General features: G+C 43.3%; 2 protein-coding genes across 8 annotated transcripts in view; one reads left to right on the top strand and one right to left on the bottom strand.

Moving 5' to 3' along the window:
- The first annotated feature begins 4,395 nt into the window (after positions 1-4,395).
- Positions 4,396-13,469, top strand: GTPBP8 (GTP binding protein 8). 5 transcript variants are annotated; one of them, XR_010919345.1, is made up of 8 exons: positions 4,396-5,080; positions 6,030-6,128; positions 7,374-7,504; positions 7,922-8,021; positions 8,492-8,610; positions 10,720-10,847; positions 11,091-11,162; positions 11,397-13,469. XR_010919345.1 is itself a non-coding variant. In XM_067546100.1 (7 exons), exons 1-6 carry the CDS (start codon positions 4,760-4,762, stop codon positions 10,799-10,801), a joined length of 852 nt encoding a protein of 283 aa, XP_067402201.1. In that variant the 5' UTR covers positions 4,396-4,759; the 3' UTR covers positions 10,802-10,847; positions 11,095-13,469. The 5 variants fall into 5 exon arrangements, 4 of the variants coding, with proteins under 4 accessions (XP_067402201.1, XP_067402200.1, XP_067402202.1 ...); XM_067546100.1 differs by having other exon boundaries at positions 11,095-13,469; XM_067546099.1 differs by having other exon boundaries at positions 11,091-13,469.
- LOC137151725 (kinetochore protein NDC80 homolog) overlaps positions 12,508-23,500 on the bottom strand; it is a 23,914-nt gene continuing 12,921 nt past the window's right edge. For all 3 annotated transcript variants that reach the window (XM_067546092.1, XM_067546093.1, XM_067546094.1), the window contains 6 exons: positions 22,366-22,518; positions 21,197-21,286; positions 19,373-19,465; positions 17,884-18,014; positions 15,070-15,172; positions 12,508-12,853 (listed from right to left, as the gene is read on the bottom strand). In XM_067546092.1, the coding sequence (XP_067402193.1) occupies positions 12,731-12,853; positions 15,070-15,172; positions 17,884-18,014; positions 19,373-19,465; positions 21,197-21,286; positions 22,366-22,518 (693 nt within the window). In that variant the 3' untranslated portion in view covers positions 12,508-12,730. The remainder of the gene's footprint in view (positions 12,854-15,069; positions 15,173-17,883; positions 18,015-19,372; positions 19,466-21,196; positions 21,287-22,365; positions 22,519-23,500) is intronic.

Below are 23,500 nucleotides of genomic sequence, written 5' to 3'. Positions count from 1 at the left end.
TGTAAAATTCTGGCATTGTGCACTTTATCTGGCCACTCTATGTACCTATTTATACACTATTTACACTCTGTGTACCCACATTATCGCAGAGAATCCTTTTCTGTTAATATACACCTCAGCTTGTTGGGAAGAACAGAGAATAGGTTCTATCAACAGTTTTGGCACAGTTCAGCAGCTCCAGCTGTTTATATCCTCAGTGATCTTTGGCACATGCAAATGTATGCTCTGTAGAACATAGACCCGTTTTCAAATATTGTATACACCTATTCTACTGTTGTAGAAAACTACCTATTTTAAGGTTGCCGAACACTCCCATTATAAGACCCTGTTTTTGGTTGCTTATCAATGGCCAAACTATAACCACTCAAGCTGAAATTTCCCAAGCTGAATGTCTGCCTCAGGCTATTTTTGGAAAGTTTCAGCCAAAATGCTCCAGCCATTTCTGAAAATGAACTTTTCTTTGAGAAACTCTAGCACCCCCATTCTTTGGAGCAAGCAACTGAAATTTGGTAGGGGGTGGCCTTTGTGTCAGTCTTTAACTGCGTGATCACAGACTATTTTTTTCCACAGAAACCCTGCCTCATTCAGCATGGACTTGCTCTGGGGAAGAATCGCAGCTACGTAGTACAGGAGACTGTTGCTGGTAGGACCCCTGCTTCATTTGTTGCAAAAATTGGAAGGTGTGTACTGAATGTAGCAGGGGGTTGCAGAAAGAGGAAGGAGGGTCTCAAGGTTAAAGCAGATGAATGCTGCCCTGGAGAACTGGATTCTCTGTTTGCCTCTGCCACAGAGTTCCTGTCATGCTGGGCAAGTCACTCAAACAACTTTTCACAGGTGGTCACTAATTGTGTGTTTCTCATTTTCTGGATGCTTCCCTTGAGACCCACCCTGGGGTCTAACTTGCAGAAGGAATGAGCACTCACAGCTGCAACTTAAGTCACTGGGAGCAATACCTAAATATATAAAGGTAAATACTCTAAAAAATCTGGGCCTACGTGTCTTAGGTTGGTCAACTAACATGAGTAGATACTTTTGATCTTAATCTCTCTGTGCCTCAGTTCCCCCTCTGTAAAATGGGGCTAATATCCTCAACACCACTTTGTGCAGATATGTTAAGTAATGTTTGTGAAGCACTCAGATACTGTAGGAGGAAATGAATAGTTCTGCCTTCTGAGCAGGGTTTGAACAGTGTGTAGTAAATAAGGCCTGGGATTACACATTGAACAATGAGGAGAAAATAGGTGCTCATTTAGTGATCACTGTCCATTCTGTGTAGGGGTCCTGTGGAAAAATTAGCATGTGATCATCTAATTCTGCTTCCAAACCCCAACCCATCTCCCTTTTCCCCAGCCAAAAAACCAAACCAAACCAACCAGAAAGAATCCTTAAAAAAATAAAAACAAACAAACCCCCTTGCAGAGGTTTGATCCCAACAGGGAGAAGCATCAGATAATCCATGAAGTCAGCTAGGGGCTTTGCTATTCCTATTGATTTTACATGGAAGATGCTCAGCTACTGCAGTGATGGGTGTCAGTATAAAACTCTAAGATAGAGATAATTAAAGGCTGTATCATAATGTATATGCACAAGGTAAGCACATATGCAACGTAAGGTTTCAGAAGCAGCTCTAAATCTGGTATTTCTTTAGTTTGAGCAGTTGACTTTGCAAACTTAATGTTCTTTTAACACAGCTTTTGTCTGTAATTTATAATGATTGTTTCTAAAAGAATGCTCTTTAACTGACTGCCCCTTTATTGCCACCTACTGATCAGAGCAAGTAATTCCTGTGGCTTTTATTACTGGATTGTTAACTATGGCCTTCATCTGCACTGGCATTTTCAGTTTGAAAAGTTAAGCCTGCTGGTGCAAATCACATTTTGCACTGGAGTAGTTCATTTGCACTAGGCGCTTGCACTGATGCAGGTACATCTGTCTAGCTACAAAAAACCCAGTATAGGTAAGGCCTACCTCTAGTTTGTTTCTCCTTCACTGATTTGAAATGGATAAACTGTAGGATCAGCCTTATCCTTACTATTGGGAGTCTGCCTGGGAACACAGACTGTCCAAAGACAAAGACACGTTCTGATTGGCCAGTTGAACTTTTTTAGTAATGACACAGGTTTGCACTAACTCCAACAGTGCATAATAAAACCTCCCGAATAAAAGAAACAGAAAGCCCTACACTCACAATGGGGTTGACAGCCAGAAAATCAACAAGGGGAGAGGGTTCTATAGTAATTATTTTTGCCTTCTGTTTTTAAATTGCATATTATAAGCATTAAGTGCAAAGGCAGCCAAAACCCATTTTTAATCCTCCTTGCCACCTTCTTCCTCTTCCAGGCTCCCCTACTTTCCATACTCCCTGCAGGGACACCTTTAAACTTGCACTGTCAGTTTCAGTATTGAATTGACAACCTCCAAGTAGCTCTGAGCTTGGCACTATACAACTGAAGGTCCTTTAAGCAGAGCTCTGCAAATCCCCGGATATCCACTTTATATCCACAAATATCGAATGTGGATATCTGCAGATCATTTTTGCGGATCACATGCAGATACAAATTTTGTATCTGCCCAGGGCTCTACTTTTAAGAGCCAACCCATCGCTCTCTAGATCTGCTCAGCTCCCTGGTTGTAAGAGAAGGGGAAAAAGATTCTCATTTAAGATCTGCTGCAGTGCTGGGGAAGTGGCTGGGCTGCTCTGCTCTGAAATCAACCGCTGTAGGATGCTGAGGGGAGAGAGAGGTAGCTTAAAGACGAACTGAAAAGGGGAAAAAAAAGGGTCAGCACTTCTTTACACTTGCGCTTTACAAGGGGGGAAGAAGGCTTGAAAGGTGTGTTTCTTCCCTCCCCATTATTTTTTTAAATTATGATTATTAAATATTAGAAATAAGGAGGAACGTCCAGTCTGATCTTCCCTGGTTTTGGGGGGGTTACATGTGCACTGTGAGCTTCCTCTGTCCTTAAGTGAAAAAGAGAGGCTGGGTGATTCTTTAAGAAGACCTCTTATTTTTCCTCCAGAGTTTAGCAGGCATTGGAGTTAAATAGGGAGTAACAAAGGTTATTCAAACCAGCTGACTGAACTCACTGCCCCTCTCAATGACCCAGCTTTAGCTGCTCTAGCACCTGTGAGTCCTCATCAGCCGGGGGGGAATCTCTAGCTGCCCAGACAGAGAAGGGCGCGCACAGTCCAAGTCCCTGGGGTGTTGATGGGGTGCCAAGTCTGGAGGGGGGTTTGGTGGGTGCAAAGCAGGCCCCGGCGGGGGAGGAGGGGGCGTGGCGCTGGGGCCGAGGGGAGACTCCCTCGTAGCCCCCCCGCAGGATGCCCGGGCCAGCCTAGTCCCTGCTCGGCCGCCCGCCCGCCCGCGGGGAGGGTGGATCTAGTTCCCAGCCGCCGCCCGCTCCGCAGAGGCCGGGCCCAGGCCAGGCCGGCCCGCAGCACCGCTTCCCCTCGCCCAGCGGTGCCTCCTGCCCGCAGCGCGTCACAGGCGCGAACCCCGCCACAGCAGCTAGGCCGGGTCGTGCGGGGAGCGGAGCCGGCAGCGGGCCCCGGGCAAACGCCGAGCCTCGCGACAGCTACTGCGGGGCGCGAGCAGCCGGCGGGCTAGGCCCAGTTAAGGCCCGGGAGCCCCACGCCAGCTGCCATGGCAACCGCCCCATCTCCCGCCCGTGCCCCGGGAAGTGATCTCCCTGGTCGGGGTCAGGGGGAGGGCTCTGCTCCGCTCCCCGAGGAGGCTGGGCTGGCCGGGTCGGTCGTGGGCCGCCGCCGTCGCTAGCTAGGGAGCGTGAGTGAGTCCGCGCCGGCAGCCCCCTTGCCCCCCGCGTGCCGTGCGTGCCCGGCTCTTTCTCCCCCGAGCAGCCGCTGCAGGCGGGGCGCTCCCTGCACCCCACCCCCATGTGCTTTGGCATCTCCCCCCCCCCCCCTTGCTGCGCCCGCCTGGCCCAATTGCAACGTCCCCGCCCCGGCCCCGGGTGCAGCGCTCGTGTTTCCCTGCGGGACCCTGCCGGCCATTCAGCGCTTCCCTCTCGCTGCCCTGCTCAACTCCCCTATTCACGGGTTGCGTTGCATTGCCCCCCCATATCCCTCCGCTGACATCCCCGGCGACCCTTCACCCCCGCGCTGGGCGCAGTGAGGGAGCCCCGGGACCCCGGCCGCACAGGGGCCAGACAGCCCCCCCCCCGGTCACTCCCGCCCCCCGTCGCCGCCACGGGGCGAAATGGGGAGAGCGGAAACGAACCCGCAGACTCCCCCCACCCCCGCGGGGTGCTGCCGCTGCTGCCAACTGGGGGGACGCAAATACAAGTATTGGCCCCGGTGCCGGCGACCCACCGCACGCCACTGCCTGGCAGGTGCTGGCTGGCCCCGGCTCGAAGCGGGTTCTGTCACACACAGGGATTTCCAGTGGGTTTCAGCACCCCCCTGCTATAAAAATTGTTCCAGTGCCACCCTGGCCAGGGGTGACTCCATCCTCCTCAAGCCTGTCTGTCGGGGTTGCTCTGCTGTTGTGTCTGTCCGACCCCTAGATCATAAACGCTGTAGGGGCATCCTCTTCTGTTGGCCTGAGCAGGTTTCCTGTGTGTCACTGCAATGCAAGTATAATCGCCCTGCTTAAAGTTCCCTCCACTCAGGGCTTTGAGCATGAGACCAGCTGGCCTAGAGTGTGAAATTGGCTTTGGTTTGCCCGTTGGGCCAGCCCTGTGAGAACTCTTTAAACCGTTGCAGGCTGAGGAGCTTTCAGGAGTCTGAGCAGAGGGTGCAGAGATGTTCCAGCTACAAAGGATGGGGAGGCTTGTGGGGCCAAATTGCCTGCTCCGGAGACATGGCGCTACTTGGAAGAGCTCATCGTTTTCGGAAGTGCTGCAGCTGGAGGATAAGAAGCTCACTGGTGTAGTTTTCCCTCTCCAGGGTTTAGAGAAATATCTAGCCCCAGATGTGAACACTGCAAGCTTCCGGATTTTCCACCCTAGCCTGCATGACATCCACAGGGCAGAGGTGCTTTTCAAACCTTCGGCCAGACATGTGATTGATTATTTCAGTTCTGCCATCCGCATGGATCATGCGCCACAGCTGTCGCAACCTGAGGTGAGGTCATTTCCAGGGATGCTGTTGAGAGGAATGTGGTACCCTGGCTCCTATGGCCAGAACCCATGCTGGGTGGTGGGGAGTTCAGCCTATGTGGCATTTTTTCCCCCCATCTACCCTGCCCTGAATTCATGTGTTTGGGTGCTGTAGTTTTGGTGTTTTGCTTGGCTAGGTGGAGCTAAAAGAGAGCAACCCAGGGCAGCCTCAGCCCTCTGCGACCATGGAGCCTGTCAGCATGAGCTTACGTAGGGAAACCTGCTCTGCACTGTCAATTCCCTCAGAGCAAGTAGCGCATTTTTGTCTACACTGGCAGGGGTGCTGAGGGAAGGACCTGGGGTCCAAGGAATAGGGATTTCAGCTGATGTCCCAAGATTTTACAGATCCTGGGATTTCCACAGGGTTGAAGGGCTAAGCCCCTTATGAAGGGAATAAAATATTTATCCCCACACATAGGACCATGATATAGAAATTTCATGTTGTCAGGGCTACTAAGTTTTCTGCCTAACTGGGCCCTTCCTGCAGCTTTTTATACAGGAGGATATGAATTAGCACCCAGACATTCCCTGAGAGTCTATCTTAGTTACATATATGGCCCCCATCACCATAGTATCTGAGCACCTCATGGTCTAGTAATGGCACCCCTGTAAGCCTCTCATTTCCCCTTCTGCAAAGTGCTGTTATCACCATTTTACAGATGGGGAATTGAAAGGCTACATGACTTGCTCAGCTTCACGCTGGAAGACTATGGGAGTCCAGGGTCTTGAACCCAGCTCTCCCAAGTCTGATGTGAATGCCCTGATCTCATGGCCTTACTACCTTACATGAGGAAGGATGGTCCAGTGAACTAATTGAGGGCTTGCAGGAATGACCCACTCATGTTGTACAAATGGGGTTGCACGAGGGAGAGAAAACTAACAATGTTCGCTCTTTTCTCTTGTCTGTCTCCCAGGTGTGCTTTGTGGGCAGAAGCAATGTTGGGAAATCCTCCTTAATAAAGGCCTTGTTTTCATTGGCTCCCAATGTTGAAGTCAGAGTGTCAAAAAATCCAGTAAGTGAAATTTTGGAATTCCCTCCATCTCAACTGGAAGCTCCTGCCAGTCGGGGGAGATGGGAGAAAGAGGGTTAACTTTAGCTCTGAGGTAACACAAAGCTCTGGGAGAGTTAGCTGGATTCTGTTCTGGCTTGTGGATCTTCAACAGCAGTTTTAAGTTTCATTTGCAAAAGCCTTATTACTGGAAATATGAAGTGAAAAGAACCCAGCTTGACTCTTAGAGCACAGGGTGAGTTTGCAGTGCTAGCAGTTGGGAGCAAAAAAAATAATCTTTCTACTTAGAAGCCGTGTACACTTTGACGTGTGGTCACTGAGATGAAACACACATGGAGCTCTGCAAAGCTAATTTTAGTCTCCTTTTGAGAGTAGTTTGGCAATCTGAGATAAATCCTTCTACTCAGGTAATGGCTGTGGGTGGTGTCTGAAGCAGTGGAAGTGTCACGGTCCACTCAATGGAGAGGAGCAGGGCGCAGGGAGGTTGTGCAAGGGGTCTCCACACCCTGGAGACCCACAGAGGGAAGATTTGGGGGAATATGGTGCCATGACTCTGTGGATCTACTGGCTTAAACACAGCATGGGCTTTTTCAGTGTGTCACAGATACTACTTCAGCATGGCGTCTTCACTAGTGGTGCTGGAACACCTTCACAGGTATCCTGTGTCCTGCTTCCAGCATATGAGGTGGGAAGAGGATTCCAACCCCCTTCCTCCGCATCCACGCTGCCCAGACTGAGAACTTCGCCTAGGCAGAGCCTAAGTTCTCTGGCTATGTGTGGAGACCAGGATCTGTAAAGTATTTCCCAAAATCCTTTCCGTTACCATGGCTAAATGGTACTGCCAGTGCTAGTGTTCTGCTCTAGGGTTGTAATTTCAAAAAATATAAATCCAATACATCATGTGCCCACTGAACGCCTCTACATGGGCTCATACAGATTTGTGTAGTCACATTCAGACAAACTGAAACTGATGTATCAGTCATTGGGATAGTGTCACAGAGTTGTCTCTGCTAAACCATGGAGTGCTTTCCTCATTGTCAGCTTGTCAGTCACCCAGGATACATTACAAAGTCAATTCAGCATTTCTAATGAATCTAAAACACTTTCCCCAGTCTTCTAGGTCTATCGGATTCTTGTCCACATTCAGCTCAGTTGTCTAGTATTGGACATAAAGTACTTTTTAAAATAAATCCATAATGCCATTGTTGTTTAATAATATTTAATAAAGCCCAACCTTTCTCTCTCCAGGGCCACACAAAGAAAATGAATTTCTACAAAGTGGGGAAATACTTTACATTGGTGGACATGCCAGGCTATGGCTACAGAGCCCCCCAAGACTTTGGTGAGATGGTGGAGGCCTATTTACAAGAGCGTCAAAAGTAAGAGAACCATTGCATGTTGTATTCTACCTGCAATCTCACGGTGCATCAGAATGATGGGATGTGGATGTTTGCATAGATTATAGCAAGATGGAAGAATTAAGTGTAGATATCAAGACTTTATTGCCAACAGTGGGGTGGAATGTGTTAGACCATGTGTTAGCTTCCACAGCGAAGTGGTGGCATTACCATTGTTTTGAGTCCTTTTTTGAAACTTGGATGGATCAGAGCACCAGAAAATATTCCCTTTAAATGCTATCCTGTATTGACTCCTCTCAGGATGGACTAGATGAGGCTAATTCTCTTTTCCCATCTCCAAATCCTATAATCTAGCTTCTCAGTTCTCTTGCTAGTTAACACAGAAACAACCATTATTACATTGCCCCTTACTTGTATCACTATCCGTATCTTTGTTAGCTTGAAGAGGACATTCTTATTAGTGGACAGTTTGGTCGGATTTCAGAAAGCGGATCATATTGCCATACAAATGTTGGAGGAGTTTGGTATCCCTTATGTTGTAAGTTCTACTTTTTCTTTAAAACACTCTAGAGAGCGGTGGCCAGAGTCAAGGGTATTCTATAAACATTCTGTACCTTCAGCTAGCTGAACCTCAGCAATAGAGTTCGAGCAGTGAGTGAGTTAAAGGTGATCTGCATAGGGGGAAAAAATTGTACCCCCTGGTTTTTTTTATTCATAATGTATAGGGAGACCTGAACATCGGTGTGTGTTTATTATTATTATTATTATTATTTGTTTGTTTGTTTTAAGTCCTGGATTTTCAAAATGGACTTAATTTTTGGTGCCCCCTGTTTGAGACCCCTTAAAGATGCCTGATTTTAATAGGCTAGATATTCAGCATTCATAGATAGCACATGAAGTAGTTTGAAAGCTGTGGGAGGGTGATACATCTTGGCAAACATTTCCAGGCTTACAGTAAAGTAACATTTTCCCCCCCTCCCTAAATCTTCTCTTTATGGATTTGTGCAGCTTGTGTTAACAAAAATTGACAAAGCGTCCAAGGGACTGTTGGTTAAAAATGTACTGGAGATCCAAGACTTTGCAGAGAAACAAACTCAGGGGTGCTTTCCTCAACTCTTCCCAGTCAGGTAAAGCTCACTTCTACTCATGTCTTATTTTTAAGCACCTGAAAAAAACCAAACTCACTGAATGGTATGACACATTGGGAGACTGAGCTCCTGTTTATGCCCAGAACAGGTACTGTAGGCAGTGTCAGGGCAAGCTGCCCTCATGGTGACCCCACCTTATTTGAGGGAGAACACCTTTAGAGGGGAGAAGAGAGTTCAGCCTTCAAGGGCCATTCAGATGAGACTGGCAGCAGAGGCACAATGTATGATGGTGGGGTTTGTGGTGTGAATGCCTGTCAGAGACCACCAAACTCATTTTAAACAGACCATGTATAGGTAATATCTTAGTTGCTGTTGACCGGGGCCTGGTCTGAAATGATTGTGGCTTTCTTAGACATATGAAGGATAGTACTTGCAGTTGTGCTGCCTAATACAAATTAACACTCCTTTGCTTTTAAGACTCTATAAAAAGTATCCCTTCTTAGATTGGGGAACAGGCATAGAAGCTAACTTGCAGTTTTACTCTGAAGATGATCAAGGTAAAAATAGCACCTTCCGTAACTGCTCTGCTCTGTGTGTAACTTTAACTTTACTATTCTTACTCCTGTTAGCCCTGCAGGGTTTATACAACTCTGGGAGAGGGAACTGGATTCTGTTTTGGATCCAGCATTAACAGAACAGGAAACCAAGTTTTGATACCACCTCACTGAACCAGTTGTGTGGCACAAATGTAACTGAATGGAATTTGGCATATGCAATCTTGGGTGGTGGCAGATATTTTGGAAAGAACCCAGCTTGACTTTCAGCTTCTGCGGTGATACTGTGGCAATTCAAAAAATCTTTGTGTAAATAGAGCACGGTTGACGTTGAGCGAGTCACAAGCATGGGACCCCAAAATGCTATTTTTACAGAATTAATATTCAGAATAGAGGCCTAGAGCCACAAAGCTATGTCGGCTCCTAAGTGACTTGGCCAAGGACATACAGAAAACCTGCAGCAGAGTTTGGGATAGAACCCACATATCCACAGCTCTGCACCTTGTGAGGTCACTTACATCGATGTAAAAGGCTACCAAAAATCAGAATAGTGATGTTCTACAGCCACTGGCCGCTACCCAAAGCCTGCGCTTTTAGTGTCATATTTCCCTTCTAAGGGTCGCTCTGCCCTTATGTGTCTCCTAGCATGTGTGCGCAAGATTTTTTTTTTTATTTGATACCAAGCAGTGAGCAATTGTCAGTTTTTGTGGGGCCGCGGGGTGTCAGGGAGATCAGCACTGGATTTTGTAAGATAAGAACTTGTAAAGGAGTACATCTGTTTGTAACATGATGACGTCTCTTTATAATGCGATCCAGAATTAAGTGATGCGCCACAGCCAAGCTTCCACTGCTGAGCACAGTATACCTGATAAGAGTTCAGCTGTAGCTCCTTCAGGTAGAAACACAGGTGAAATGTTCACCTATAGGTGAAAAATTGAAGTCAATAGGCCAGGATTCGACCCGTGAAATTTAAAATTAAGTGGTGTGTGTAGGGGGGGAAATACTATGTAACATTTTTCCTGTTTAAAATAAAATCTCAGCAGAGAGCCCTAGTAAAAATATTAAACATCACCTTATTTTGAATGTGTCTAATTAAGTTGTTAAACTTTTACTAAGGTTTGTTGCACCCTAGACGTCAGCTGTAGAGTGTCACAACTTCCAGTTATTATTGCAGCAATAAGCTAAATGGAAGAACACTTAATTTCATTGTATATAAAATGCTTAGAGCACCACTGAGCTGCAGTTTCAAACTCTTGCAAAGCTTCATTTTTGCACCAGAAAGACACATCTGTCCTTCTACACATGAAACTAATGAAGAGAATCTGTGATGTACCATAACATTTTTTGCTGATCCCACTCTGTGATCATGTATGAAAGATGGACAGTGGGTAGAATTAAAGTTGCTGCAGGAACTATACATTTCCTGATTGTTGTGGGACTAAATTATTGATGTGGTTTAAAATGTATCAGAAACAATTGGCTGTCTTTGAAGTTACTGGTTACTCCAAGCTATGGCAGCAGGCAAGTTAGCAGAATTAGGCACCTGCCTTTGAAGGAAGCAAGGAGCTGAACATGTACATCTTTGTTTCCACAGTTCCATAGAGTATTCTGGGATCCACCTGCTGAGATGTTTTATAGCCCATGTTACAGGAAACCTTCCCCTAATGCAGTCCTGACCATGACTCCTCTCTCCTCTTGTACTCTACTCAGCCAGCACAACAGGTAGCAAACATATTGCTCTGGACATTGCTTTTTGCTTTGTAAATAATTTAAAATATTGAAACTATTTTGGGACTTGTAATAACTTGTCAGGGAAAGAATTTAAGGAAGCTTAAATCATTCTGGTGCATGAATCATTTATTTTTCAGATTCATTCTTTGGTGGTATTTTATTGAGTTGACAAAATAAAGTATCCTTTAAAGGCTATGTTTTAAAAAGCTTTCACTTGTGTCCCTTCCTTCTTAGGAAGATAGCCTCAACTGTGATCCAGGTTTTAAATGAAATCTTAGCTGCTAGAACATAGCTCTACGGCAGAAGGTAAACACCAACAAAGTGTATGGGGCCCTGAATATGGCAGTACCCTTTATGAAGTGCATCCTAAATCATCTGATCAGATGAGACTTTCAATTAATTTGTTTTTAATGGAGATAATATATAAAAAAAGATGAAGGTGACCATATGGCATTTAAACCTCTTAATGTGTTACATCAGCCTTACTACTTTGTCACCAATCAAGGAAACATGAAACTCTTTCCTGCTGTATTGCTCTAGGACTTCATCCCTGGAGGTGGAAAAGACTTATCCTTTATGAAGTTATGAGAGGATGATGCCTGAAAAGGAAGTCTGGTATACAGGCAGCATGGAGTTGTGTGATATCTCTACCAGGAGGTAACTCCACTCTGTGCTACAAAAGGAAATTACCCTAATGTAATCAAGCATCACTGTCTCCAGGCTGTGAGGACTCTCTACCAGTCTGTCAGTTCCCAGAAGAAAAAGCACATGAAGTAGGAGGAGGAAAGCTGTGACTTCTTGCTTAGTTAGTTGTGTGGGGAAAACAGCAGTTGAGTGACTGGTACTCTGCTGGAAGAATTAGGACTTAAGTGGCATTGGTTGCCTTTAAGGAGGGTAGTTTCTCCTTTTTGCACTGTGTTCTTTATTAGCACTGAATTCACTGTGGACCTTTAACGGAACAAGCCAAAATTCTTCAGTGAGGATGACTGACATAACTGAGTGACTTTCCATTGCAAATGAGGTACGTGCTGCATATTTGGCCCTACGTTGTCCCTCAGTCAGAGTTGCAGCCTCCTAGTTTTCAGGGGCACATTGTATCTGTCTAGCAGGGTCTACTAGATGGCAATAACTGTAGCCACTCCTAGCGACAGGATCTGGGAGTGGTTGGAACAGTGGCCTAAGGCAATATACTAATTCCTATGTGCTGCAAGCAAAGGAGGAGATCAAATGCTCTAACTCCTGCTGTCAAGCAGAATAAAGGGAGAGTGGGGTTATGACTCCCTCTGTAACCGTTGTTAGAAGCACTGAGTGTCATAACAGCAGATGTGCTGTCCCAACATCCAGTTTCCCAGGGGGTACAGGTCTCATGAGCGGTGGTCCTGGCATACATGCTATGGCTCAGTGGCAGTTCTTGGTGAATAGTGTTTGTTAGCATGCTGAAATAACATTTTCCAGAAGCATCCATCCATTGCTGGGTGCTGTATGCTCTGGGGTCTTGCTAAATTAAACACCTAAACTAAATGGACACTCTTGGGGGAAAAAATTGTAGCTTAAGTCTTATAACTTGATATGTATCTGCCTACAGACGCCTAGGTTCTTATCAAAACCAGACTACACAGAGTGCTAGCAAAAATCTTTTATTAAATACTCATTTTTAAAGGTATCAGTCTGTAATGTCAAAGATATACAGTTTACATCTGCTTAGGAGTAACAGCTCTCAGCACACTATGGACCAAATCCTGTAGTATGTGTACATACGTAACTACCATTGGATTGACTTCATTGGGAGTTCATAGTGGAAGGAATGCAGGACTGGACCCGTTACAGTTGTGCCACAGACATAAAATGAATAGATGCAGTCCTCCATGCAAGGATTAGAGAGCATCAGCTTTACTTTCATATTTGGCTAGGATTTGTTTCAGGTTGGCCAAGGGATCTTCAGACATAAATTCTTCAGACACCATATCAGCTTTTGCATTATGCTCAGTCAGGTATTCCTAAGAAGAGAATGCAACAGGTGAGATGTGCAACTTTTATTTTTAACCTAAAAGACATGCAACTTCTCTGTCAGCGCCATGTGCATCTCTTTCATGATCATCCACTGCAGTGGTATCAGGCCATCTCTCCATAAGCGAAATATTTAAACCAGTTTCCTCCATAAAAATTAACCAAATGAATACCAAGGTAAAATAAGTAGGTTAAAAAGAACCATGTTTGACATTGGCATGCCACCAAACTTTCTAAATTCCTAGAGTGCAAATCTGATTCCAAGGAATTCTTGTGAAAGAAAGAAAGACATACCTGTGTTGCCTATTAAATCTCAAATCATGGCCTGAAGGTATAAAAACCAACCTTGTTCTTGTTCTTAGCATGGCAGAGCACTGAAGGAGCATGGATAATTTGCTGATTTTTAGGACACTCTAGATCCCTCTTAAATGTCTGCAGAGGGACTGGTAGCACTCTGGTCCGTGACATAACTACTCTTATTCACCGACCTAAATGATAGTGGGTTTTTTTCTGCTATGTCATGATACAAACCTTCAGAGAAATCGTGGTTGCACTGAAGCTAATGAGGCAGGATTTCACTCTAATTGTGCCTGGTCTCTCGCCTTAGTCTTTTGTCATTAGTTTCCACAGTTCTCTCTTCCCTTGAATGTGCATCTTTCAGATTGCACGTTTCCAAATAGAATCTTGCATTTGGATTAGTGTTCTAACCAGTTACCTTCCCCATACAAGCTTCACTGTGCTTCTTCAGGTAAGCTCTTGTCCCTTTCACCAACAGAAGTTGGTCCAATAATTGATATTACCTCACCTATCTTGGTTCTAATGGCCCAAGCATTCATTTCTCACACTTCTATAGCCATCCCCTGCAAAGTCACTTCAACTGTAATTCCATTTTAGAAGGGGTTTTGATGTCCCGATATTTTTTCACTAACCTGGTGTGTAGTTTGCTGTGTTAAATCACCCCTTTATGGCTTTAAGACCTCTAGATTAAGACGGTTTTCCCTGAAAAAAGGTATTGGCAACATGGTCTAGTAGATAGAGCAACAGAGCAGGAGTCAGGAGAACTATTCCTGTTCTGTTCTATTCTTATTTCTGGCAGTAGCCTATTGGGGAGCTTTGAGTGAATCCCTGCCCCCTCTCTGTGCCTGTTGCATCCCCTCTTACACTTTGTATTACAGTGGCAGCTAGAGATCCCAACCCTGTTAGTCTCTGTAGAGACCCTTGCATGTCCCTGCCCTAAAGAGCTTACATTCTAAATAGACAAGGTAGACAATCTATCAATCATCCCACCCTTTGCAGATTGGTTAATAGGCCTTTGAACACTACAGGAGGAGAGGCTATTGTCAGATCATCTTTCCAAAATGATCTCTACCATTTGCAGTCCTGATAAAGTATGGACAAACTAGAACATTCAGCCGCCCATATCAGCAGTACTGAACACTAAAGATTCATGAATGTGGGGAGCTACAATTTCTCCTTTTTCCAATACAGCCCAGGAAGAACATTGCAGCTGTTACTGCTATTTCATGCTGCATACAATCAGCCTGGTGACAGCTGTTTTAGAGGAGGTTGGTGGGGCATAGTGCCTGTACCTTTGCAGCCTCCAATCTTTTTTGGCAAGAGGTTAATAGACACGGGAAGCGTTACAAGAGGCCATTTTGCCAGTAGTTTGAGGGGCAGGTAGGGAAGATGAGCTATGAAGTATGCTTTTTTCCTAGATGTATGTATGAGCAATTGCCCGTGTCATTAAATACCATACAAGAAATCCTAGAACAAGAGAGAGTACTTGGCTGCTATTCCTAACACCAAATACTGGCTGGTTGCTCTGCTTGCCTAGGGCAGTTAGTTTCATCACATTTTTAATCCACCCAGAATTTGCTATAGTGTCACTTAAGGGAGAAAGTGTGGGTTTTTCTGTATAGGAAGGGACAAGGTTCAGCATGCCCAGACAAGCATGGCATGTCACGAGAGAGAGCTCTGTTCTTTCCAAGGAGCTTGGAGATGCTATAAACAACCAGTCACTCCACAGAGAGAGACTTTTGGGGAGAACAGACCACTTTTTTCTTCATAGCCTGCCATGAATGGGGCAGGATGTGGGGGGGGAAGTTAGAAAGGAGGGGAAAAAAGGTGAACTGACCCTAGGTTGCCTTTTAGGTAATGTATATTTCCTTCCCCTGCTTTAGTGTGAACAGTAATGGGTATGACTTACCTCTACAGACCCTACATGAAAACCCACCATCTCCAGCATATGGTACAACTTATCAAGCAGTTTCATCTTCTCCTCATTTGTTGTCCTCACAACAATCTGGTGTCTGAGGAATACATGTACATTCCTTTAATTGTATGCCCAGGTCAAAGAGAAACCTGTTCATTTTAACATTGACAATATAATAAATGTTAGACAAACTAAACAGGCTGGAAAATTCAAGTCAAAGTAATTTAAAAATCAAGGCAATTTAAAATCACCTAGTGGAAAGCCTTGATTTAAATAGATTTCAACCAACTTTTCAATTTGTACTTCAATTTCTTTCTAAAGAAAGGTGCCCTCATTGTTGGACATAACTTAAAACATGTTGATTTACAACTAAACAGAGCCTTTTCTCTAGATTTGGCTCATCTTTTTGCTACCCAAGACGATAATCTGAAAATAAGTTTTCTAGTGTAACTACATTTTTAGTATGTTAGAAAAATGGGGAATGATATTGCTTATTTACTAGATAATTAATTTTTTAGTCATGATTTGTGTCCAGCTGCATTAGGATGGTAACTGGAATTTAAACAAAACTGCATATAAAGTTTATTTTTGTTAAATAAAACCTTAAATGTTTTTTGATGTCTTATCAAAACATGTTTCACATTTACAACTAAATGATGTATTAGAGGAATTAACTGTACTCAGTGAATTTAAACTAAACTAGTTACTTCAGGTCAGCCTGGGAAAATTTTCAAATAGTCCTAAGAGAAAGTGACAGGAGCTTACATTCCTACTCTAATTTTCAAGAGACTTAGGTATGTCTCCTAAATTCTCAGGCTGACCTATTGTGCCATACTTATAAAAAAAAACTTGACCTTGAAACTTAGAGGGAAAACATCTCTTATATATAGAAAAGCAGTCGTTAACGCAAAGGTTTTTTGTTTTTTTTAAAAATGAAGACTCATGGATTCAGCATATTTATTTAAATGTTTTAAGAGACTATAATAAATTTAGGCCTTAATATATTTTGTATTAAATTCAGATTGTATTTTAAAACAGATTTGGGGAAAAAAAACAAAAAACTTTTTTTTTGTAGAAATATATCTGCTCTGAAATGAAAGAAGGCTGTGTAGATAAAATTGAGTACCCATACAGTTTATACATGCTCTAACAAATATCTACCCACTTCAGCATTATCAGACATTAGACTGAAGGTGGTTATTGTAATTTCTCCCAATACATTTTCACAAGTTCAAAAATATCAGACTACATCACAGAATAGGCACTTTGCTCTATAAAGAGATTTATAGTCCATGTACACTGGGTTATTTAAGTATTATGTATAGATGTAATCTAGGAAGATAAATCTTATTTACACAACAATATTAAGTGTGCTTTGGTGTGTTTTAGTAATTTGTTAATTAAAAATATTAACATTCTGCAGTCAGATGTATAGGGCTAGGCTTTGAATGCATATGGTTTATGTGAGATAAAGCAGTGGACTGGGACTCAGATCCGGGTTCTATTCCGGGCTCTGCCACCAGTCTGCTGGGTGACCTTGCACTTCCCTGCCCTGTGCCTCAGTTTCCCCATCTGTAAAATGGAGATAGTGATCCTGATCTCCTTTTGTAAAGTGCTTGGAGATCTATGGTTGAAAGGCTATGTAAGAGTTAGGTGATAATGTTTAACATGTAAAAGTCCTAACAATTGTGTCAAGTCTTAAGGGCCTTTCTATAGAACTTGAAAACAGAGATGGGACTTGGTATTATTGGATTGTATAACAACATTCACATGGCTGGATGTCAGAGAATGCATGACCTGTGAAAGACATTGAAACTTTTAACTACAGAATTTCCTTTCTTACAGTCTAGTTGCTACTGAAAGTTAAAACTTCTGAGTTTCACAGCATATCAAAGTGTATCCAAACACATACCTGTATTCAGGACTCACTAAGTAGACTCACAGTAGCAAGGCTGGTTAGATGGTTGAAACTGGGTTATTTTCCCCACAAATAAATTTAGTCAAACAAGAAAGAATTTGTTTTCAAAAAGTGAAATTTTTTTGACCTAGTCAGTGTTCCACTGAAAGTAGTAGGCACTTTTCTTACATTTGTCTTTAGTTGAACACTCAATTTTCCATTGAAAAAGATGGAAAATTGTAACCAGTCTTGCTATTTAGGCATGAATTAATACTCCGTACTGCAAGATTCTGGAAGGAGAGAGTTAGTGAGAAGGGGATCATAATATACATGCAAAACTAAGGGCTGATTATCTACTCAGTCAAGGAAACCCTATACAAACTACAGAAATTCACCATCAACACTCTAGAGCAGTGGTTCTCAACCAGGGGTACGTGTACCCTGGGGGATACGCAGAGGTCTTCCAGGGGGGTACATCAACTCATCTAGATATTTGCCTAGTTTTACAACAGGCTGCATAAAAAGCACTAACGAAGTCAGTACAAACTAAAATTACATACAGGCTGACTTGTTTATATTGCTTTATATACTGGACACTGAAATCTAAGTACAGTATTTGTATTCCACTTGATTTATTTTATAATTAAATGGTAAAAATGAGAAAGTAAGCAATCGTTCAGCAATCGTGTGCTGTGACACTTGTATTTTTATGTCTGAATTTATAAGCAAGTCTTTTTAAGGGAGGTGAAACGTGGGGTACACAAGATAAATTAGACTCCTGAAAGGGGTACAATAATCTGGAAAGGTTGAGAACCACTGCTCTAGAGTATGGTCTTCTCACTACACTGCAATGCATCAGATTTGTCTCAAGTGAAGTCTGTTTAGAACAAATATCTGGATGCTGCACTTACTCCTTCTGAATTTCATGCAGCTCATTCAGAGCTTCATTGAGACCCTCATTGACTCCAGTCTCAATTAGGTTTTTGTGCATCTCTAGTGCTTGCAGCTCAGCTGCACCTTTTTTTTCTTCCTCTTCCTCCTCCTAAGGAAGAATAAACAAATTCCAATCAGCAACATGTTCTTCAGACCAAGCCTACTTACCCATAATTCAAGTCCTAGAACGTGCTAGGAGAGTGGAGCTCCTTGCCAGCACAAGAATACAGGCAAACCCAAAGAATTCTCCCTATGAGAGGATCAAACCATGACCTCAGAAGGACAAAATTCCCAACTAGTAACAAAAATTAACACCCCTGCAAGATAATCAATATAACCAAAAAGCAACTGTTTAAAAAAGGCCACAAGTAGCAGTGCAACTCACAAGCCTGTTTTAAAAGGCAAAGCAAGTGTTCTTCGGTAAAGGTTCCACTACAACAGTATGGCAGGACTGCGTGGAATGGGAGAGGCTCATGCACGACTAGAAATAACCCCAAAGATTAGATCCCTTTAATAAAATAGCAAGTAACTCCTCAGAGGTTTCCCCTCTCTCTCTCTTCTAAGAGGAGCCATTGTTCTCCCAGGCAGCTTGCCACTCAGCCCCCAATCTGAGTGGAGTTCAAAATGATCTCGCAAGAACGGAAAAAAGAAAGCAGGAAGCAACACTTGTCTCGCCTGCATCCACTAGATGAGTCTGGCATCTGGACAGGCACGTGCTGTAACGAGCCAGGCATAGCGACAGGCTGCATATCCAGACGTGTCCTTGCTGCACCAAATCCTCCTCCACCACCATCATTCGGAAACATTTTGTGCACCATTTTATTTTTAAAAAGACCTTTTGCCTTGTCCATGTATGTTGGCACTTGCCTAGACAAGCACACTGCCTGGAATGGTGTTTGAGAACCTCACAGGGTTTTCTCTACCCCCTCACCGTAGGTGAGGAACAAGTGAGATTAGGACCAGTTTAAGGCAGTCTGAGGCCCTCAACACACCACAGCATGGTATGAATTGACTGTTTTCTTCTATAGAGAAGCCATCAACAAGGCAGTTCCAGGCCCAGAAAGGGCTGTGGGAAAAGGTTGTAACAAGAGATTTGTTCCAAGAATTAAACTGGGCATCTAAATACTTCCATCTCAACAGAAAGTGGGCACCATACCTGACAACCGTTCAGAAAGAAACCAGAGGCAGCGTATCTCCAACAACAAACAACATCCAAAGGGTGTGTGGGGAACAGAGCTCTTCTGCTGGAAGTTAGGCAGAGGGATAGCAGTTTCTACTGATGAGATGCCAGCTGTTTACTTATATGCTGCATGCCATCTAGAACAGGCCCATTTGATTAATCATTATATGGCTTTGAACAATCAGGCTAAATTCAGCGTGACATAGGATGGAAGTCAGTGTAGAATTTAGGCCTGCTCATTCAAAGATCTCCTCATTTGTTTTCACTTTAGAAAAGTAATTACCTACCTTGAGCTTCTGCTGGTGGAGATCATCCAACTTTTGGGCTTCTTCTTTCAGCAGTTTTATGGAACTTTTCTTCTCTGCTATCATCACATTCAACTTCAAGAGCAGATTGGGTTAAAAAAATAATCTTGCAAACATCTTGCAAAACCTCAGAGTAATATAGCACTTCAAAACAACAGACTAGTTATAGGGGGCTGAAATGAAGGCCAAGGACCCTTACTCAGGTGCTAGAGATAAATGTTCAGCATGAACTCACAGTATAGACATTAAGGTAAAGGAACTACTGTAGAACGATTTAATGTCATGTTAATTTTCTCACATCAGGAAGTCAGATGAATTTATGTTCTCTCAGGAACAGAGAAAGGTGCTGGGAGATTATTCTTTTCAGGTGAAAATTTCCCAAACTCATATGCTCAAATTTTGTACACTACCTTTGACCCATACAAATTATTTTCAGTAGCACTATAATTCTATGGTAGCTTGCACTTATACAAGCAAGAAGAAAATAACCCTTTTCAATGGGCATCTGGAAAAGGCAGAAAAGTGAATGGACTTGTAGTAAAAACAAAATATAAACTCTCTATTATATAAAATAATGTGAAATAGTTTTGTCTCCAGGAGTGATGCAATGCATTTCCCTGTACAGTAATTATTCTATCACACACCTTCAGCAGACTAATGCATCTCCTATTTCCTGAACTAGAGGAAGGATAAGGTTAATTATGAACATTTTATTCTCTCTCTCTCTTCTGGATTAATTCCAGCAATCTTTGCTTCTTTAGAGACTAACTGGACACCAATGTACATTAAGTATCAGTGTCTGAGTCTCCACTACCTAGCTCAAGCGGTATTGTCTGCTGGAACACTTCAGTGGCTAACAGGCTTTTATCCTGCTGCTACCTCCTCCACTGACCCAACATAGGGACCAAGCCTGTGTCTCGGCATTTAGCCTGTTTTTTGTTGGATGGATTGTGGAGTGATTCCAGTGCTGAATCACTTGTCCTACGTGCTTTGTTGCAGGTGTCAGGGTAGAGGTATAATACTTCAGATTCAGGAGGTGGTACAGTGCTCAATTCATTTGGATTAATTGAGCAGCCAAGGCCTGGAGAACTGAGGTGGTAAACTGCTGATGCTGATTACAAATGACTATTTGTGTTACTAGCAATACGGTATCCACTTTAGCATACATAGCACCTGCAACTCAGGTTAATTTGCTGACTGCTTTTTTAGGAGTAATCTGTATTTCCTTGTCAAGTCTGGCTCCCTGCTGAAACAAATCAAGGGGCAGCAGACTTATTGCCAACTAAGAATATATTTTGACAGTACATTTTTCTCTGTGTTCAGGGTTTAAACATTTCACTTAAATTGGCTGTTTCACCATTTTACAAAACAGGTCATCTTATATAGCATAGGCCTGGTATTTCTGCTTGCCGAATTCATTTACTCTTGCATGTTATTGAATAGAAGAAAATCCACATTTGCTTGACTTACAGATCTGCACTAACACCTATAGGGAATTTGGTAGTTGGCCTTATAATCCATACCCTCTGCTGGACAGCTAAGTGGGACGTTAGCTTTCCTCTGCTTATATTTACATGCTTTCATGGCACCAAACGATACACAGTTGGATGAAAATATTGTGTGGCAGGTGTTCTATTAAAGAAAGCTGATTTAAGAGAAGTTATAGTATATGATTAGTAGGTTTCTCTAACTAGAAATGTCGATATATAATATATAGCCCACTGAATCACTGCCAGAATGCAACCATTCTGAAAATAATATTTAATACCTAATCATAAGCAATGATGTGTAAAGCTTTTAACTCACCTGTTCTAATGTATCCTCTAAACTGATTTTCCTGTTACTAGCTTTACTTATTGCCTCTTCAGTCTCATTTATTATCTGCATAAGTGGAACCTGTAATGCACATGGAAGAGATACATACACACACAGATGAGAGCCATGTGATATAGTTAACAGGTCTGCAATTTAAGAGGCATCACTGACTGAATTCTGCCCACTAATGGGTATCTGTGGGATTTAGAAGATTTAAAAAAAAAAAAAAAAAAGCCTGCTAGAGAATGGTTTCCTCCCCACATCCCAAAACGTGTACTCTCTTCCTCCTCCCCCCATACATACAAGTTACCCCCTGCCAGGTAAAATTCAGCCCTGCATCAGAGGCAGGTCAGTGTTTTAACCTCACTGAAACTTCAAAACAAGTGCAGCACTGCTGAGACGCACAGACAGTTCAGAGATACAGCTATGTGGCGGACAGACATGGTTGCCTGGTGGCAGGTATTTTCCATTATGTTTCTAAAAGGCAGCCCAGCATGGCACAGTAGGCAGGGGTGAAGGAATAGAAGCAGCTCAGTAGGTTAGAAATGGTTGCAGTAAAGGGTGCTGCAGCAGACAAAGAAAAAAGTGAGATGAAGATGGCTTCAGTTTTCCTCTGAGGTATTGCAAGTTTTACCCAATCCCTGCATTTTTCTTTGTAACCCAAGTATGTCTGTCTCCTTCTTTGATTCAAGAAATCTGGCTTGTTGATGTTTTCCTCCAGAACACCGCCCCCCCCCCAGCACGCCATTCTGTAGCAATGAGAGCTGAGCAACGAATGCTTTTTCTTTGCATATATATTCAACTAAAAAACCAACCCACCTGAAAAATCAACATTTTGGAAATGTTGGTTTGAATGTAGATTCAAACATTTAGTTCAACCTGAACTTTTTTGGTTTTTCATTTTGTAGGGGGAAAAAAAAAGTCAGTTTCTGTTCTAGACACCCAATATTTTCCCCGATTTTTCTGTTGGGACACCAAACCGAAAAAAATCAAGTATTCACCCAGTTCTAGTAGCAACTAGGTTAGACTGTACTGCATTTATAGCAGGGACTGTTCAAGGTCGACCCTTCTTGTGTGCTAACTAACATTTCACAGCTGAAGCATGGGCCCTGTTCCAAGGACTCAAATGTTGTGAACAAAAGCAGTCAAAGCACACCTACGTTGATCTGCGTTCTGTATTTGGTCAGAGAAAGGGGTCCATCCTCCGGGTTAAACTTAATCTCAAAATCATGACCTCTGGAATTCTCCATGCTTGCTGGGATTAGCTTCAGTTTCCGAGCCAGTTTGTGATAATCATCCAGTTGTGCTTCAATCTGAGACACATGGAGTTGGAGGGAATGGTAAGAGAGAAACAATGAATAGAAAAGGTAACTTTCTATGACAGATCACTGTTGTTGCCACCTCCAAGAGGGTGTCACTGCCAGATGGCTTCATAGCTGCACAGACATTTTGAAATTTTAGCGCGCATTGGAAGCTTTGACGTGAAATGACCATTTCTGCTATTTATACAGCAGATTTTCATCCTTCGATTTCAAGGCACTTTACATAGGAAGGTCAGTATCATTATCGCAGTTTCAAAGATGGGAAAACCAGAGCACAGAGAAGTAATGTGATTTGATCAAGGTCCCTAGAAGCTTAATGGCCTATACAGGTAGACTTGAACAGTTCTTATCCCTTGAGTCTTCAAAGAAGATTACCCAGTCTGCATCCTTAGAAGCTACTTGTAAGAAGGACAGATTGTATTGTGGCTAAAGCATGGGAAAGTGAGTACAGAAATCTGGGCTCTGTTCTCTGCTCTGCTGCAAATTTCTTAGTGAACATGGGCAAAACACTTCACCCCCTCGTGCCTCAGTTTGCCTATCTGTAAAGTTGGAGTCGTGTGTGTAAAAAATTTAAGATTTTTGGCTAGGAGGTGTCTTAGAAGTAATTAGAATACAGTTAAGTGACCCAGCCTTACAAATGTAAAGGCTGTCAAAGATACTTATGTGGCCCCTATCACCATAGTAACCGAGTGCCTCACACTCGGATGCATTTATCCTCAGCACCACTGTGAGATAGGGCAGGGCCGTTGTCCCATTTTACAGATGGGAAACTGAAGCAGAGGCTAAATGGCTTGCCCAAGGTCCCGCAAGACGTCTGGCAGGGCAGGAAATAAAACCCGTGTCTTCTGACTCTCAAACTGGTGCCCTAACCACTGGACCATCCTTCCTCTCTTGCCTGTGGTGTTAGTCCCTGAAGTGGCTTGGGAAACTTTATGAAGCACAAGGGTCCCATTTAGAAGCAGGCGTCTCACTT

Source organism: Emydura macquarii, unplaced genomic scaffold (genome assembly GCF_026122565.2).
Source record: "Emydura macquarii macquarii isolate MOO-44397 ecotype Brisbane River unplaced genomic scaffold, CSIRO-AGI_Emac_v2 contig_1119, whole genome shotgun sequence".
Taxonomy (NCBI): Eukaryota; Metazoa; Chordata; order Testudines; family Chelidae; genus Emydura; species Emydura macquarii.
The sequence above is the reverse complement of the archived record's forward strand: the minus strand, read 5'-3'. Positions and strand labels throughout refer to the sequence as shown.